Source organism: Notothenia rossii, assembly GCF_949606895.1.
Source record: "Notothenia rossii genome assembly, chromosome: 10".
In the NCBI taxonomy this organism is placed as follows: domain Eukaryota; kingdom Metazoa; phylum Chordata; class Actinopteri; order Perciformes; family Nototheniidae; genus Notothenia; species Notothenia rossii.
The window spans coordinates 835,002-850,001 of record NC_136908.1 but is presented as its reverse complement, the minus strand read 5'-3'; the positions used below and the strand labels follow the sequence as shown (position 1 = coordinate 850,001).

Below are 15,000 nucleotides of genomic sequence, written 5' to 3'. Positions count from 1 at the left end.
GTGTCCGTGTGTGTGTCCGTGTGTGTGTCCGTGTGTCCGTGTGTGTCCATGTGTGTCCGTGTGTCCGTGTGTGTGTCCGTGTGTCCGTGTGTGTGTCCGTGCGTGTCTGTGTGTGTCCGTGTGTCCGTGTGTGTGTCCGTGTGTCCGTGTGTGTGTCCGTGTGTGTGTCCGTGTGTGTCCGTGTGTGTCCGTGTGTGTCCGTGTGTGTCCCTGTGTGTGTCCCTGTGTGTGTCCCTGTGTGTGTCCCTGTGTGTGTCCCTGTGTGTCCGTGTGTTTTCACTTCCTCACCTCTGATCTGTAGACCCGGTCCACATGTCTCCAGAGCCCCGACGCTGTCCTGCCGGACGGACCAGGGGACCAGCTGACAGCGACGCCACTTGTGGATTTTCCATCTGTAGAAGTAGAGTTGAACTGCAGTCACACTAAATACAAAGCTTCAGGTATTCTAGCTGCTATTTCAAAATGTAGAGCAGACATCATTTCCTGTGTGTGAAACATATATGTTCTTCAAAGGGCTGTGTCCTTTGAAGAACATATGAATGTAGGATTTAATTTAGCATGTCTGCAGAATCTGAGCTTAATGTGTGTATTTCTTTCTGTTGGGCAGCACCTGTATCCCTGACACACTGACGGAGCCTCACACTCCCTCTCCTGGTTCAGGACCTCGGGACAGTCCTGCCCCCCGTTGGCTGGGGTCTGGATCACAATGCGCTTCCTGAACTGCTTCTTCTTTATGTTTCCACCTGAGCAAAGACACAGAAAACACACATTAATACCAGTCCAGACGATTAGGTATCGAGTTCAGGCTGAGTGTTGATAAGGAACGGGCTACAGGGGCTACAGGGGCTACATGTGAACTCCAACAGGACTCCCCCCACATCAGTACCAGTTCCCTTCAGCCGTGTATCTACATTGAAACACCTTGTAAAGTCATGCAGCACTAGCCACCAGCAGGTGTGTTAGTACCGCAGCCATTAGTGGAGAGACACGGATACACAAGACCTTACACCATCAGAAGTGTCACTGACAACTTGAGCTGCAGCACGATGTGTTTGGTGTCCATGCATCTGTGTTTCACTGAGTTATGAAGACGTGAGCGATGCTGTCTTTTCAGAGGAGAAGGACACACTGACTCTGTGCACAGATACAAGAGAGAGGAGGGGGTGAAGGAGGTGTGCAGCCTCGGGGGGGGGGGTGCATAGTGTAAACACAGCACAGCTCAGGGGAAGAAGAGCCAGAATGAACATGTTTCATGTGTTTGGAAAAAAGCTTTCTATTGTGAGCCGACACCATCAGGATGTGCAGCTCATTTGTCTGATGTTCAACCGACGTCTCTGCTAACATCATATCATCATTCTCTCTCTCTTTATCTCACTTTTTCTTGGTTGCTAAAACACTAACATTCTACATAAAGCATAATTATTTTAACTGACACTCAAAGAGCAAAACATCGGCTCAAATCTCCAAAACTCTAAACACGTTTTCAGCTCTTCACACAATTTGCAAATCAACATGGAACTTTGTGCAAACCACTGCTCACGTCTCTCCACGTGAGACACAGGAATCTGACATGAAGTCACGTGTTGGTTTCAAACACTGATATTCAAAAGGCCTCACACACGGACCAACGATCAAGAGACTGACGCCAACAAAGAGCCGCAGCTTCCAGAGGTACAGCTAATTGAGTATTTCCATGTTCTGCTACTCTTAACTTCTACTCCTCTACAGTTCAGAGGTAAAAGGTGTACTTTTCTCCACTACATGTATTTAATACCTTTAGTTATCTGAGTACTTCTACTTTTACTCAAGAACAAGATCTGAGTACTTCTACTTTTACTCAAGAACAAGATCTGAGTACTTCTACTTTTACTCAAGAACAAGATCTGAGTACTTCTACTTTTACTCAAGAACAAGATCTGAGTACTTCTACTTTTACTCAAGTACAAGATCTGAGTACTTCTACTTTTACTCAAGAACAAGATCTGAGTACTTCTACTTTTACTCAAGAACAAGATCTGAGTACTTCTACTTTTACTCAAGAACAAGATCTGAGTACTTCTACTTTTACTCAAGAACAAGATCTGAGTACTTCTACTTTTACTCAAGAACAAGATCTGAGTACTTCTACTTTTACTCAAGAACAAGATCTGAGTACTTCTACTTTTACTACAAGATCTGAGTACTTCTACTTTTATTCAAGAACAAGATCTGAGTACTTCTACTTTTATTCAAGTACAAGATATGAGTACTTCTAATTTTACTCAAGTACAAGATCTGAGTACTTCTACTTTTACTCAAGTACAAGATCTGAGTACTTCTACTTTTATTCAAGTACAAGATCTGAGTACTTCTACTTTTACTCAAGTACAAGATCTGAGTACTTCTACTTTTACTCAAGTACAAGATCTGAGTACTTCTACTTTTACTCAAGTACAAGATCTGAGTACTTCTACTTTTATTCAAGAACAAGATCTGAGTACTTCTACTTTTACTCAAGTACAAGATCTGAGTACTTCTACTTTTATTCAAGTACAAGATCTGAGTACTTCTACTTTTACTCAAGTACAAGATCTGAGTACTTCTACTTTTACTCAAGAACAAGATCTGAGTACTTCTACTTTTACTCAAGAACAAGATCTGAGTACTTCTACTTTTACTCAAGTACAAGATCTGAGTACTTCTACTTTTACTCAAGTACAAGATCTGAGTACTTCTACTTTTACTCAAGAACAAGACCTGAGTACTTCTACTTTTACTCAAGGACAAGATCTGAGTACTTCTACTTTTACTCAAGTACAAGATCTGAGTACTTCTACTTTTACTCAAGAACAAGATCTGAGTACTTCTACTTTTACTCAAGTACATGATCTGAGTACTTCTACTTTTACTCAAGAACAAGATCTGAGTACTTCTACTTTTACTCAAGAACAAGATCTGAGTACTTCTACTTTTACTCAAGTACAAGATCTGAGTACTTATACTTTTACTCAAGAACAAGATCTGAGTACTTCTACTTTTACTCAAGAACAAGATCTGAGTACTTCTACTTTTACTCAAGAACAAGATCTGAGTACTTCTACTTTTACTCAAGAACAAGATCTGAGTACTTCTACTTTTACTCAAGAACAAGATCTGAGTACTTCTACTTTTACTGAAGTACATGATCTGAGTACTTCTACTTTTATGTAGTACATGATCTGAGTACTTCCCCGCCTCTGGAGCCACTCACCTGTCCGGCAGGTGGCGGGGCAGGCGCTCCAGTCGCTGTACGGCGTCACGATGCAGTCCCTCCTGCAGGGCAGCAGGCAGGGTCTCACGGTGTTGGGGCGCAGACTCTCCGGACACCTGGAACACATCGTCACATGGCCAGATAAAAGCACCGTAAAGATGAAGGTGATGGTCGTGGAATAATAATGATAACAACACATTTTTAGAGCGCTTTTCCTAATGCTCAAAGACGCTTAAATTAAACAGTATATCAAAAGTATATATCAAACTAAAATCATTTCTTTAACTCTTATGTTTTATGATGGAACCTGAGAGAGGTCTTATAAGTGTTTGAGAACATTCCTGTTTCAGTTTGAGCTCTTTCCTTGCAGCTCATTGCATTCGATAGGAACCAAAGACTTTGAGTCGAGACTATCCTCCTAGAAACACAGGCAAAATAAGATCATGACACAACATTACCTAATACCCCCCCGCCCCCCCCCCCCAAAAAAAACGTTAAGCTGCCCCTAGTGGCAATATGAATTACTGTTACTGTCCAAAACAAAGAAATAACAAATCTCCAAAAAGCGCTTTTTTAAAATTGGATTTTTAATTGGTGTAGTTTTTTTAATGAATTAACATAAAAGGAAGGAAGGGAAATAATGGAACTGATGGATGGATAACCAAAGCCTGTGACATTAATATAGATGTCTACAATTAGTAGTCGAAAATAACAATGGAGCCATTAATCCCATATAGTCAAAGGCTTTTCCATTTCAACCCAAAAAGCCCCATTTGTCTTATTTCAGAATTGTTTGGATTGATTGCATCTCAATGATCCCTCTCTAAAAGTAATGACTTCCTGAAATGTTCTTAATTCTAGTATATGCTATAAGTATGCTCTTGTTGTTGTACCTGCAGTGATCTGCCTGGCTGAGCTGAAACTGAACCCTCATCTCAAATCATGAATTCCTTTCCTATAGAAAAGCAGGAACAGCTTTTTGTGTGGAGACATCCGGGATGTTAGCTTTGCTCAGAGCTCCCATGGCAGACCACAATGAAAGGTTTCTCAGGAAAGGAAGCTCTTCAGCAAACAGAGACGCATGTATGCACACATTTCACAGTTTCAATTCCATCTGAACCACACAGCTGATTAATAACCTTGCACGTATTCTATTCTGGGTTCTTTTTGCTCGTGCATTAGAAAGGTTTGTTTCTGGGGCTTGGTTGATGTGGGAGTGAGTCCTAAGGCTGCTGGCCTCACTCAGCATGTTACAGTGGCTTTAGGAGTATCAAGTGAGATACATTTCCACACACAGCACGGGCGCTGGGTGTGGGGGGGCGTCTGCGTTGCACTGCTAGAATAATGCTGCCGTTCTGTTGAATAAATAAATAGATAATTCATGTTCCCAGCAGATGCCTCCGGGGGGCAAACAGACCCAGATGCTTCAAACAGCTCATCAGCTCACACCTCCGCCAGACACCAGGAACCAACCGACTCGACGGGCGAACAGCGTGCCACCAAAACAAAGGGATCTCTGACTAAAGGAAGCATTAACACTGAAGCTAATGATGTCCCCCCCCGAGGAGCTGCCGGGGAAGGGTTAGGAATAAGTATGAAGTCATGCTGCGGAGATTTGACCTCGTTAACGAGGATTATTCTTACATCTGCACAAGGGTTAAACATTTATATATACTTTTTTTTCAGAACCAAAACTGGTACTTCTACGTAGAAGCTTCTAAAAATGATTGGTGCTTTTTCTTCAAATGTAGAAAAAGTACCTTCTTCTTTGCCTCTGCAGTCATCCAAGCCCATACTACTTTACTTTCACCAGAGTATTTTTAAACACGAGTATGTGTACTTCTACTGGAGTAAAGGATGTGTGTACTTCTACTTGAGTAAATGATGTGTGTACTTCTACTTGAGTACAGGATGTGTGTACTTCTACCTGAGTAAAGGATGTGTGTACTTCTACTTGAGTACAGGATGTGTGTACTTCTACTGGAGTAAAGGATGTGTGTACTTCTACTGGAGTAAAGGATGTGTGTACTTCTAGTGGAGTAAAGGATGTGTGTACTTTTACTCAAGTAAAGGATGTGTGTACTTCTACTTGAGTAAAGGATGTGTGTACTTCTACTCAAGTAAAGGATGTGTGTACTTCTACTTGAGTAAAGGATGTGTGTACTTCTACTTGAGTAAAGGGTGTGTGTACTTCTACTTGAGTAAAGGATGTGTGTACTTCTACTTGAGTAAAGGATATGTGTACTTCTACTTGAGTAAAGGATGTGTGTACTTCTACTTGAGTAAAGGTGAGTGTACTTCTACTTGAGTAAAGGTGAGTGTACTTCTACCTGGGTAAAGGTGAGTGTACTTCTACTTGAGTAAAGGTGAGTGTACTTCTACTTGAGTAAAGGTGAGTGTACTTCTACCTGAGTAAAGGTGAGTGTACTTCTACCTGAGTAAAGGATGTGTGTACTTCTACCTGAGTAAAGGATGTGTGTACTTCTACCTGAGTAAAGGTGAGTGTACTTCTACCTGAGTAAAGGATGTGTGTACTTCTACCTGAGTAAAGGTGAGTGTACTTCTACCTGAGTAAAGGTGAGTGTACTTCTACCTGAGTAAAGGTGAGTGTACTTCTACTTGAGTAAAGGTGAGTGTACTTCTACCTGAGTAAAGGTGAGTGTACTTCTACCTGAGTAAAGGATGTGTGTACTTCTACCTGAGTAAAGGTGAGTGTACTTCTACCTGAGTAAAGGTGAGTGTACTTCTACCTGAGTAAAGGTGAGTGTACTTCTACCTGAGTAAAGGTGAGTGTACTTCTACCTGAGTAAAGGTGAGTGTACTTCTACCTGAGTAAAGGTGAGTGTACTTCTACCTGAGTAAAGGATGTGTGTACTTCTACTTGAGTAAAGGATGTGTGTACTTCTACCTGAGTAAAGGTGAGTGTACTTCTACCTGAGTAAAGGTGAGTGTACTTCTACCTGAGTAAAGGTGAGTGTACTTCTACTTGAGTAAAGGTGAGTGTACTTCTACCTGAGTAAAGGTGAGTGTACTTCTACTTGAGTAAAGGTGAGTGTACTTCTACCTGAGTAAAGGTGAGTGTACTTCTACCTGAGTAAAGGATGTGTGTACTTCTACCTGAGTAAAGGTGAGTGTACTTCTACCTGAGTAAAGGATGTGTGTACTTCTACCTGAGTAAAGGTGAGTGTACTTCTACCTGAGTAAAGGTGAGTGTACTTCTACTTGAGTAAAGGTGAGTGTACTTCTACCTGAGTAAAGGTGAGTGTACTTCTACCTGAGTAAAGGTGAGTGTACTTCTACTTGAGTAAAGGTGAGTGTACTTCTACCTGAGTAAAGGTGAGTGTACTTCTACCTGAGTAAAGGTGAGTGTACTTCTACTTGAGTAAAGGATGTGTGTACTTCCACTTGAGTAAAGGATGTGTACTTCTACTTGAGTAAAGGTGAGTGTACCATCTCTTCCTAACGCCATGTGTGAGACGACAGCATGTGAACTCTCACTTTTTGGGAGGCACCTGTCCCACGTTGACTCGAACGCAGATGACTTTGCGTGTTTGCATCCCCACGGAGCAGGAGGCGTCGTCGCCCCGCGTTCGGCCGCTGGACGCGTTGGAGGCGGGGATGGAGGCGTCCTCGATGCACTGCCCCCAGGCGCCCGTCTGCCAGTGGTACACCGTGCACGGGTGATCGTTGCAGCCCCTCACCTCCTGCAGGGCGCTGATGTTAGGGCACTGGACGCCTCCTGGGAAGAAAGAGCGTTCTCATCTTAAAGACATGCATTTTCTCACTTACACTTTTTTCATCGTTATTATTCAGTTTGTAAAAAGCACCCTGAGCTTCCTTCAAAGGAATACTCGTAGTGAAGTGTTGTAGTGTTATTGTGAATTAACTGAAATGTGTTCCAACCAGCGACAAAGAAGGAGTTCATCACAGGTTAGCTGGCATTCCCGTTCTGCTATGAAACCTACAAACGAGCTCCGAGCTTCCATTTCCTCTCGAGTCGTTGGAAAACAAACCATGGTGCAGCAGCATGGAGGGTCTCTTTGTTGGAGGGCTGACAGATGATCTGACCCAGCCGGAGGGGGGTTACAGTTACAGATTTGGCCCCAGGTGTGAACACCATGTGACCCCCTTCACCTTCACCACCAAACCTGGTCATTTGCAGCAGCCATCAACCCCCCCGAGGCCAGTCAGCCATTAGCGCCTCAGAAACATCGGAGAGTCTCCCAGAGACGAAGCAGGCGCGTCTGAGTCTGTCTGACCTTCACAGGGTCGCTGATACAAAGGTCTTATTGGATCTCAGCGGGCGGCCATTCATCAGGCAGGAGCTCATTAACTGTCCCAGAGACACTCCATTACCGCGGCCCTCGCTAAGTGAAGAGTTCATTGATAAAAGTCAATTACTACAAATGAAACTCAACAGGAAAAGATGCACGGCTCAGATAACCTGGTGATCTTAGGGTTAGTTAATAAACACTGGACGGCTTTGCTCTCTAGTGAACCTTCTTTTGGTCCATTATGGCTCATTCTGATGTGTTCTGTATATTATTCACTGTGGATAGATACTGTTAACGTTAATGTACATATTCACTTTGTATAGATACTGTTAACGTTAATGTACATATTCACTGTTTACGTCTGTTTTCATTTGTTCATGTTCCTTGTCCTCACACATTACAGCGTGATGTAACTATGAATACATCATTTCCAGTGAACTCTAGTAAGTGAAACGACGGACAGGAACGAAGGTTCAAAATGACATTTACACCAAGTTTAAAAAAAGAGTAAGCGACAAGAAATGAACCTTCATGGTTTTTAATGGAGAAAGATGTCGACCTTTGCAGGAGGGCTTCTTCCATTAACCCTGTGTGCTCTGACCTTTGCTGCACACAGAGCAAGCGACTGAAATTGAATGAACACGTATTTGGCTTCTACTAATTTGGTTTATTTGTCGGATGTATAAATTGTCTAATATTGAAATAGTAGAATAAATAATACAAAAATAAAAATGAAGCCTCATGGTTTTTAATGGAGAAAGATTTCAACCTTTGTTCGACTCCTGCCCTACTTCCTGCCCTTTGCTGCACACTGACGTCTCAGTTTGATGCAGAGACCTGTCACATGATCTGTCACATGACCTGTCACATGATCTGTCACATGATCTGTCACATGACCTGTCACATGATCTGTCACATGACCTGTCACATGACCTGTCACATGATCTGTCACATGATCTGTCACATCTTTCACATGACCTGTCACATCTTTCACATGACCTGTCACATGATCTGTCACATGATCTGTCACATGACCTGTCACATCTTTCACATGACCTGTCACATGACCTGTCACATGATCTGTCACATGATCTGTCACATCTTTCACATGACCTGTCACATCTTTCACATGACCTGTCACATGATCTGTCACATGATCTGTCACATCTTTCACATGACCTGTCACATGACCTGTCACATGACCTGTCACATGACGCTTCACTCAACACAAACACCATTAACCTGTCTGTCTGCACGCTGTCTCCCATCCATCACACCTAGCTAAAGGCTAGCAGCGCTAACAGCAGCCGGCTGTTCTGGCACGGCCTTCCTCTGTGTGAGGCTCCATGCACGTGACACACAGTGGAACTCACGGCGGTGAGGATGGGCCAAAGATTTAACGCTGAAAGATTAAACGCTGATGTTCTGCCAAACCAGATGCTGAACCGTATGTGCAGTTTTAACGAGGTTTAGTCAGTCCTCCTCACAGTGTGATGATTGGCACCTTTTAGATATCTCACACTCACCTTGGGGGTGAAACACTTCTGCTTCAGGAAGTCTATTTCTAGAAGAGACTATTCTAAAAGGCACGGGGATATTGTTGGGCATGCAAACTAAGGAGAAGAGATTACATCTGTCTACATCCCTCTAGTTATTAAACATGTGTTTCATACATACGATCACTTAACTTGACATCAAGACTTCAACATACCCGCTCTGGTGTGGTTGAATAAATAACAGACAGGCTTTAGTCGATGTTTGAGAATGTAAAGGCAAGTAGATATTTAAAAAGCGAGAAAAGTGGGTTTTGTCATCACATGTTTCCTGAAGACCGGTATAATCCAGTTACAGGATGTGGAAAAGATACATTCAGATTTTCATGATCATCCTTTAATGATGATGCTAATAAAGCATTCATACGCCCCCCACTCACCTGGGGGCTAACTCACTTAATGCAGGAATACCAGCACGTCTAGAACTACAGTGTCAGAGGTTTCTTTCTATTCTCAAAGCACAGGGATTTTGCTGGGCCAGCAGATTGTCAGGGAAATAGATGACATCAAGGCAGAGACACTGCTACATCCCTCTAGTGATGAAACATATGGAGGCTACGTCCTACATCAGCAAAAAACCACGTCTAGGAACATCAAATATGAATGTACCGAAGATCGGGTTGACCAGCGACAGCAGGGAAGGACCTTGAACAGAAGCAGAGGGAAAACCCTGGTGATTTTCAAAAGAGAGATGTTATAATGATCAACACTGTGCTCCTGCAGCCGTTCCTTACCCTGCATCACGGTAACCCACGCCACTACCTTTGCCGTCGCTGCGGAGGAACACACAGAATCATTCATTGACATTTTGGGCTAAAAAAAGGCAAATGAGAAACGCGACAAAACCTAGAACGGCTGTGGTGACGGTTATAGATCCGTCCGTCAGATACTGGTCTCTGTGGAGAGCTGGGTCGGGCTTATCTTTGCTCATATCCCATCAAATGAATAATTGATTGAAAGGTCCGTAAGAGTCACGTCTAAACCACTTAATGCACGGCTTGGTTGGAAAGTCCATTCTGATTGGTCAGCTTGGACTTCCTGCCGTCTGTGTCATAGGTCCAGTCCAGTCAACCCGCAGAACATCAATCAGGTCACGTTAACATAAAGACTTATTGATTTACTGTAAATCACAAAACACCAAGAAAGACTTTTGAATATTCATGTTTAGATTTCTGAAGAGCATGACAGTGTTTACTTCCTGTCTGCTGCTCTGTCTTTGAACCTCTTTCTTTCTCTTGTCTTCACCCGGGACAGTTTAACTATATCATGAATCCAAATCCAAATATAAACATTTCAAATAAAAAAGTATTCCACTGTGTTTTCTGATGGAGGGAAACCAATGGGTTTTGATTTAGTTAAATTGACGGGACTTCTTTCAGCGGATTGATATGAATGCACATTAGACGGCTTTTAAGAAACAACAAACTGCTGAATGTCCAAATTGACCAATCAGGAACGAGTATTGAACAAAACTCTTCCTTGTTCATGTGATGTTTTGGTGTTGTTGTTTTGTTTCTTTCCGTTGACTGTTGAGTGGGAACTTAGTATTATTTTGTACGTTTTTGTGTTTCTCTTATTTTCCTACGATACGTTCTGATTGGCTGAGAATACGAAAATATGAAGGACAGACCATTTATTTATATTTCTATTTATTTAGGGGAAAGGGTCATATCAGGTTATTTCCTCCTCCCTCCTTTTCGGTACGATGTGTTTACAGAGACATGTTTTGTAGATAATTATTATCCATTAAGTTGTGTAAAAAGCTGTTGTGTCCTCCAGCTGCAGGACCTATTGTGTGTACATGTCCCCTCTGCAGGACCTATTGTGTGTACATGTCCCCTCTGCAGGACCTATTGTGTGTACATGTCCCCTCTGCAGGACCTATTGTGTGTACATGTCCCCTCTGCAGGACCTATTGTGTGTACATGTCCCCTCTAAAGGACCTATTGTGTGTACATGTCCCCTCTGCAGGACCTATTGTGTGTACATGTCCCCTCTGCAGGACCTATTGTGTGTACATGTCCCCTCTGCAGGACCTATTGTGTGTACATGTCCCCTCTGCAGGACCTATTGTGTGTACATGTCCCCTCTGCAGGACCTATTGTGTGCACATGTCCCCTCTGCAGGACCTATTGTGTGTACATGTCCCCTCTGCAGGACCTATTGTGTGTACATGTCCTCCAGCTGCAGGACCTATTGTGTGTACATGTCCCCTCTGCAGGACCTATTGTGTGTACATGTCCTAAAGCTGCAGGACCTATTGTGTGTACATGTCCCCTCTGCAGGACCTATTGTGTGTACATGTCCCCTTTGCAGGACCTATTGTGTGTACATGTCCCCTCTGCAGGACCTATTGTGTGTACATGTCCCCTCTGCAGGACCTATTGTGTGGACATGTCCCCTCTGCAGGATCTATTGTGTGTACATGTCCCCTCTGCAGGACCTATTGTGTGTACATGTCCCCTCTGTAGGACCTATTGTGTGTACATGTCCTCCAGCTGCAGGACCTATTGTGTGTACATGTCCTCTCTGCAGGACCTATTGTATGTACATGTCCCCTCTGCAGGACCTATTGTATGTACATGTCCTCCAGCTGCAGGACCTATTGTGTGTACATGTCCTCCAGCTGCAGGACCTATTGTGTGTACATGTCCCCTCTGCAGGACCTATTGTGTGTACATGTCCTCCAGCTGCAGGACCTATTGTGTGTACATGTCCCCTCTGCAGGACCTATTGTGTGTACATGTCCTCCAGCTGCAGGACCTATTGTGTGTACATGTCCCCTCTGCAGGACCTATTGTGTGTACATGTCCCCTCTGCAGGACCTATTGTGTGTACATGTCCCCTCTGCAGGACCTATTGTGTGTACATGTCCCCTCTGCAGGACCTATTGTATGTACATGTCCCCTCTGCAGGACCTATTGTGTGTACATGTTCTCCAGCTGCAGGACCTATTGTGTGTACATGTCCTCCAGCTGCAGGACCTATTGTGTGTACATGTCCCCTCTGCAGGACCTATTGTGTGTACATGTCCCCTCTGCAGGATCTATTGTGTGTACATGTCCCCTCTGTAGGACCTATTGTATGTACATGTCCCCTCTGCAGGATCTATTGTGTGTACATGTCCCCTCTGCAGGATCTATTGTGTGTACATGTCCCCTCTGTAGGACCTATTGTATGTACATGTCCCCTCTGCAGGACCTATTGTGTGTACATGTCCCCTCTGCAGGACCTATTGTGTGTACATGTCCTCCAGCTGCAGGACCTATTGTGTGTACATGTCCCCTCTGCAGGACCTATTGTGTGTACATGTCCCCTCTGCAGGACCTATTGTGTGTACATGTCCCCTCTGCAGGACCTATTGTGTGTACATGTCCCCTCTGCAGGACCTATTGTATGTACATGTCCCCTCTGCAGGACCTATTGTATGTACATGTCCCCTCTGCAGGACCTATTGTGTGTACATGTCCCCTCTGCAGGACCTATTGTGTGTACATGTTCTCCAGCTGCAGGACCTATTGTGTGTACATGTCCTCCAGCTGCAGGACCTATTGTGTGTACATGTCCCCTCTGCAGGATCTATTGTGTGTACATGTCCCCTCTGTAGGACCTATTGTATGTACATGTCCCCTCTGCAGGACCTATTGTGTGTACATGTCCCCTCTGCAGGACCTATTGTGTGTACATGTCCCCTCTGCAGGATCTATTGTGTGTACATGTCCCCTCTGTAGGACCTATTGTATGTACATGTCCCCTCTGCAGGATCTATTGTGTGTACATGTCCCCTCTGCAGGATCTATTGTGTGTACATGTCCCCTCTGTAGGACCTATTGTATGTACATGTCCCCTCTGCAGGACCTATTGTGTGTACATGTCCTCCAGCTGCAGGACCTATTGTGTGTACATGTCCCCTCTGCAGACCTATTGTGTGTACATGTCCCCTCTGCAGGACTAAAGGTATTCTGATGTCTTACCTTCTCCAGCGTTGTAAGCCAGGATGGACCTCGCTCTGGTCTGTTTGCCCTCGGTGTTTTTCCCGGAGCAGGTGTTGGAGCAGAGGGTCCAGGAGCTCCAGGGGCTCAGGGCACAGTCCTTTGGGCAAGGCACCTCGCAGAGGGCAGGCATCGGCAGGATGGCATCCCTGCAGAGCTGCCTCTCCACAAACTCTCCTGCAGCAAGATGGAAGGTATTAGAATGTAGCTATGGTCAGACGATACAAAGACATCCAGCTGGGAGTCATCACAGACCGACACAGGTTAGGGTTAGGGTTCATTCAAACTGGAAGATGAAAACACAAACTCCCCGGCAGGAAGATTTACGGTATTAGACATTTCAAGTCTCGATCATCATGAGCTCAGCAGCTACAGTGTGGATGTGGAGATGAGAAACTGAAGTCCTCCTCCAACAGAGCAACATAATATATACAACACATAAAACAAATAAAACAGATCAAATAGTGAAGAGAATGTTTTGAGATGTGCAAGTTAATACAAATCAAATAGAAATAGTGCAAGAAGAGTCTGTATACGAGTACATGGAATATGATATAATGCAAACAGATGAATGTTTCTACACAGTAACATCTGGAGAGTTAATTTAACTCTGAGATAAGGTCCATATGTTCAAATGGAGTCTTTAAGTGTTACATTAACACTTAAAGGGAGGTTTAAGTGTTAAATGAAGACTTAAAGGGAGGTTTAAGTGTTACATTAACTCTCCAGATGTTACTGTGTGGTCTTAATGCAGTCAGACCATACACAGATATCCAGATGAGAGTCATTCCACAGATTTACATTTTTATCTGTGTGCTTTAACAGATATAAAAAGGTTAGGGTTGATTCAAAATAAAAAAGGAAAACACTGTTTTTGATAACTGAGCTTTCTGAATAATGAACTTCAGCAGATTTAAGTCAGAAATATTCTGCAGACTAAAAAACATTCGTCAATAAAGAAATGTTGAGCCAAGAGACGAGGAACTTGTCCATCATGTTCAGACATTTTTAGTTTTATATTTGGCCTTTCACAAATAATAAAAAGGTATTAAAAATGTGCTAGAAGCCCAAATAGTCCTGGCCCATGTTATGTGCTAAACGTGTTATTTTCCCAGAAGCAACAACTAAGCTGTTTGTAATGTTATCGTTAAGCGATTCACGTTATTATAAACCTATCAGTAATGTTTCACCCTGTCTGAATCTAAACGTTAGAAAAGGGAATGCTAACGTCATCTTTCTGTTCCCCGTTGTTCCCACATGTTCAATCACTGCAACACATGATGCAATGGTCCTGACCCGTATGCATCTTTTCCAGATGTTTAATCCTTAAAGTTTGGGAATGTAAAGGTGAGTTCATATTTAAAAGCTAGATTTAATTGAGTGTTCTTATAGCAGTGCAAATCACAGAGCTATCATTGCTGTTGTTAAATCTTTATAACGCTAGAGGCTCAGTCTTTAAGGTTAAGCATGAGTTGAAGGACCGTCACGTCTAACAGGACTGAAGGCAAAGGGCCTTAGAATAAACACAGGTTTGTATTTGAGGGTTTTCTCTGGGATTTGTTGACAGTATTGATCGGACCTGCAGGCTGTCCTCGGCCCAGCATATCTGTGAAAATGTCTTTGTGAAGGGCGGAGAGAAGCAGTGACACCACGGAGACCCCGGGGGAAACAGATCCATTTCCATCAGAAGGACACAACAAGAGATCAATACGAGTCAGGAGGAACTCTGAGGGAAGCCACATGGTGCTCGGGGGGGGGGGGGGGGGGGGGTGCTTGGGGTGCTGGGGGGGTCATTAAAGTGTCTTTTTAAAACTGATGGCTGCCAGGATGTCTTTTGTTAGAGGAATCCATGAGATGACTCTCGATAAGGCAAGAGAACTGGATTCAACCAATAAGCAATCAGACACCCAGTTAAAGAGGGGGGGGGGGGGGGGAGGGGGGGGGGCTGATAA

At 43.7% G+C, this 15,000-nt stretch overlaps 1 protein-coding gene across 1 annotated transcript in view; it reads right to left on the bottom strand.

The window, feature by feature from the left end:
- thsd7aa (thrombospondin, type I, domain containing 7Aa) overlaps positions 1 to 15,000 on the bottom strand; it is a 153,982-nt gene that overhangs the window by 49,340 nt on the left and 89,642 nt on the right. The window contains exons 6-10 of the mRNA XM_079654623.1: positions 13,031 to 13,225; positions 6,728 to 6,968; positions 3,230 to 3,345; positions 611 to 743; positions 289 to 392 (exon numbers count right to left, since the gene is read on the bottom strand). Coding sequence (XP_079510749.1) covers positions 289 to 392; positions 611 to 743; positions 3,230 to 3,345; positions 6,728 to 6,968; positions 13,031 to 13,225 — 789 coding nt within the window. The remainder of the gene's footprint in view (positions 1 to 288; positions 393 to 610; positions 744 to 3,229; positions 3,346 to 6,727; positions 6,969 to 13,030; positions 13,226 to 15,000) is intronic.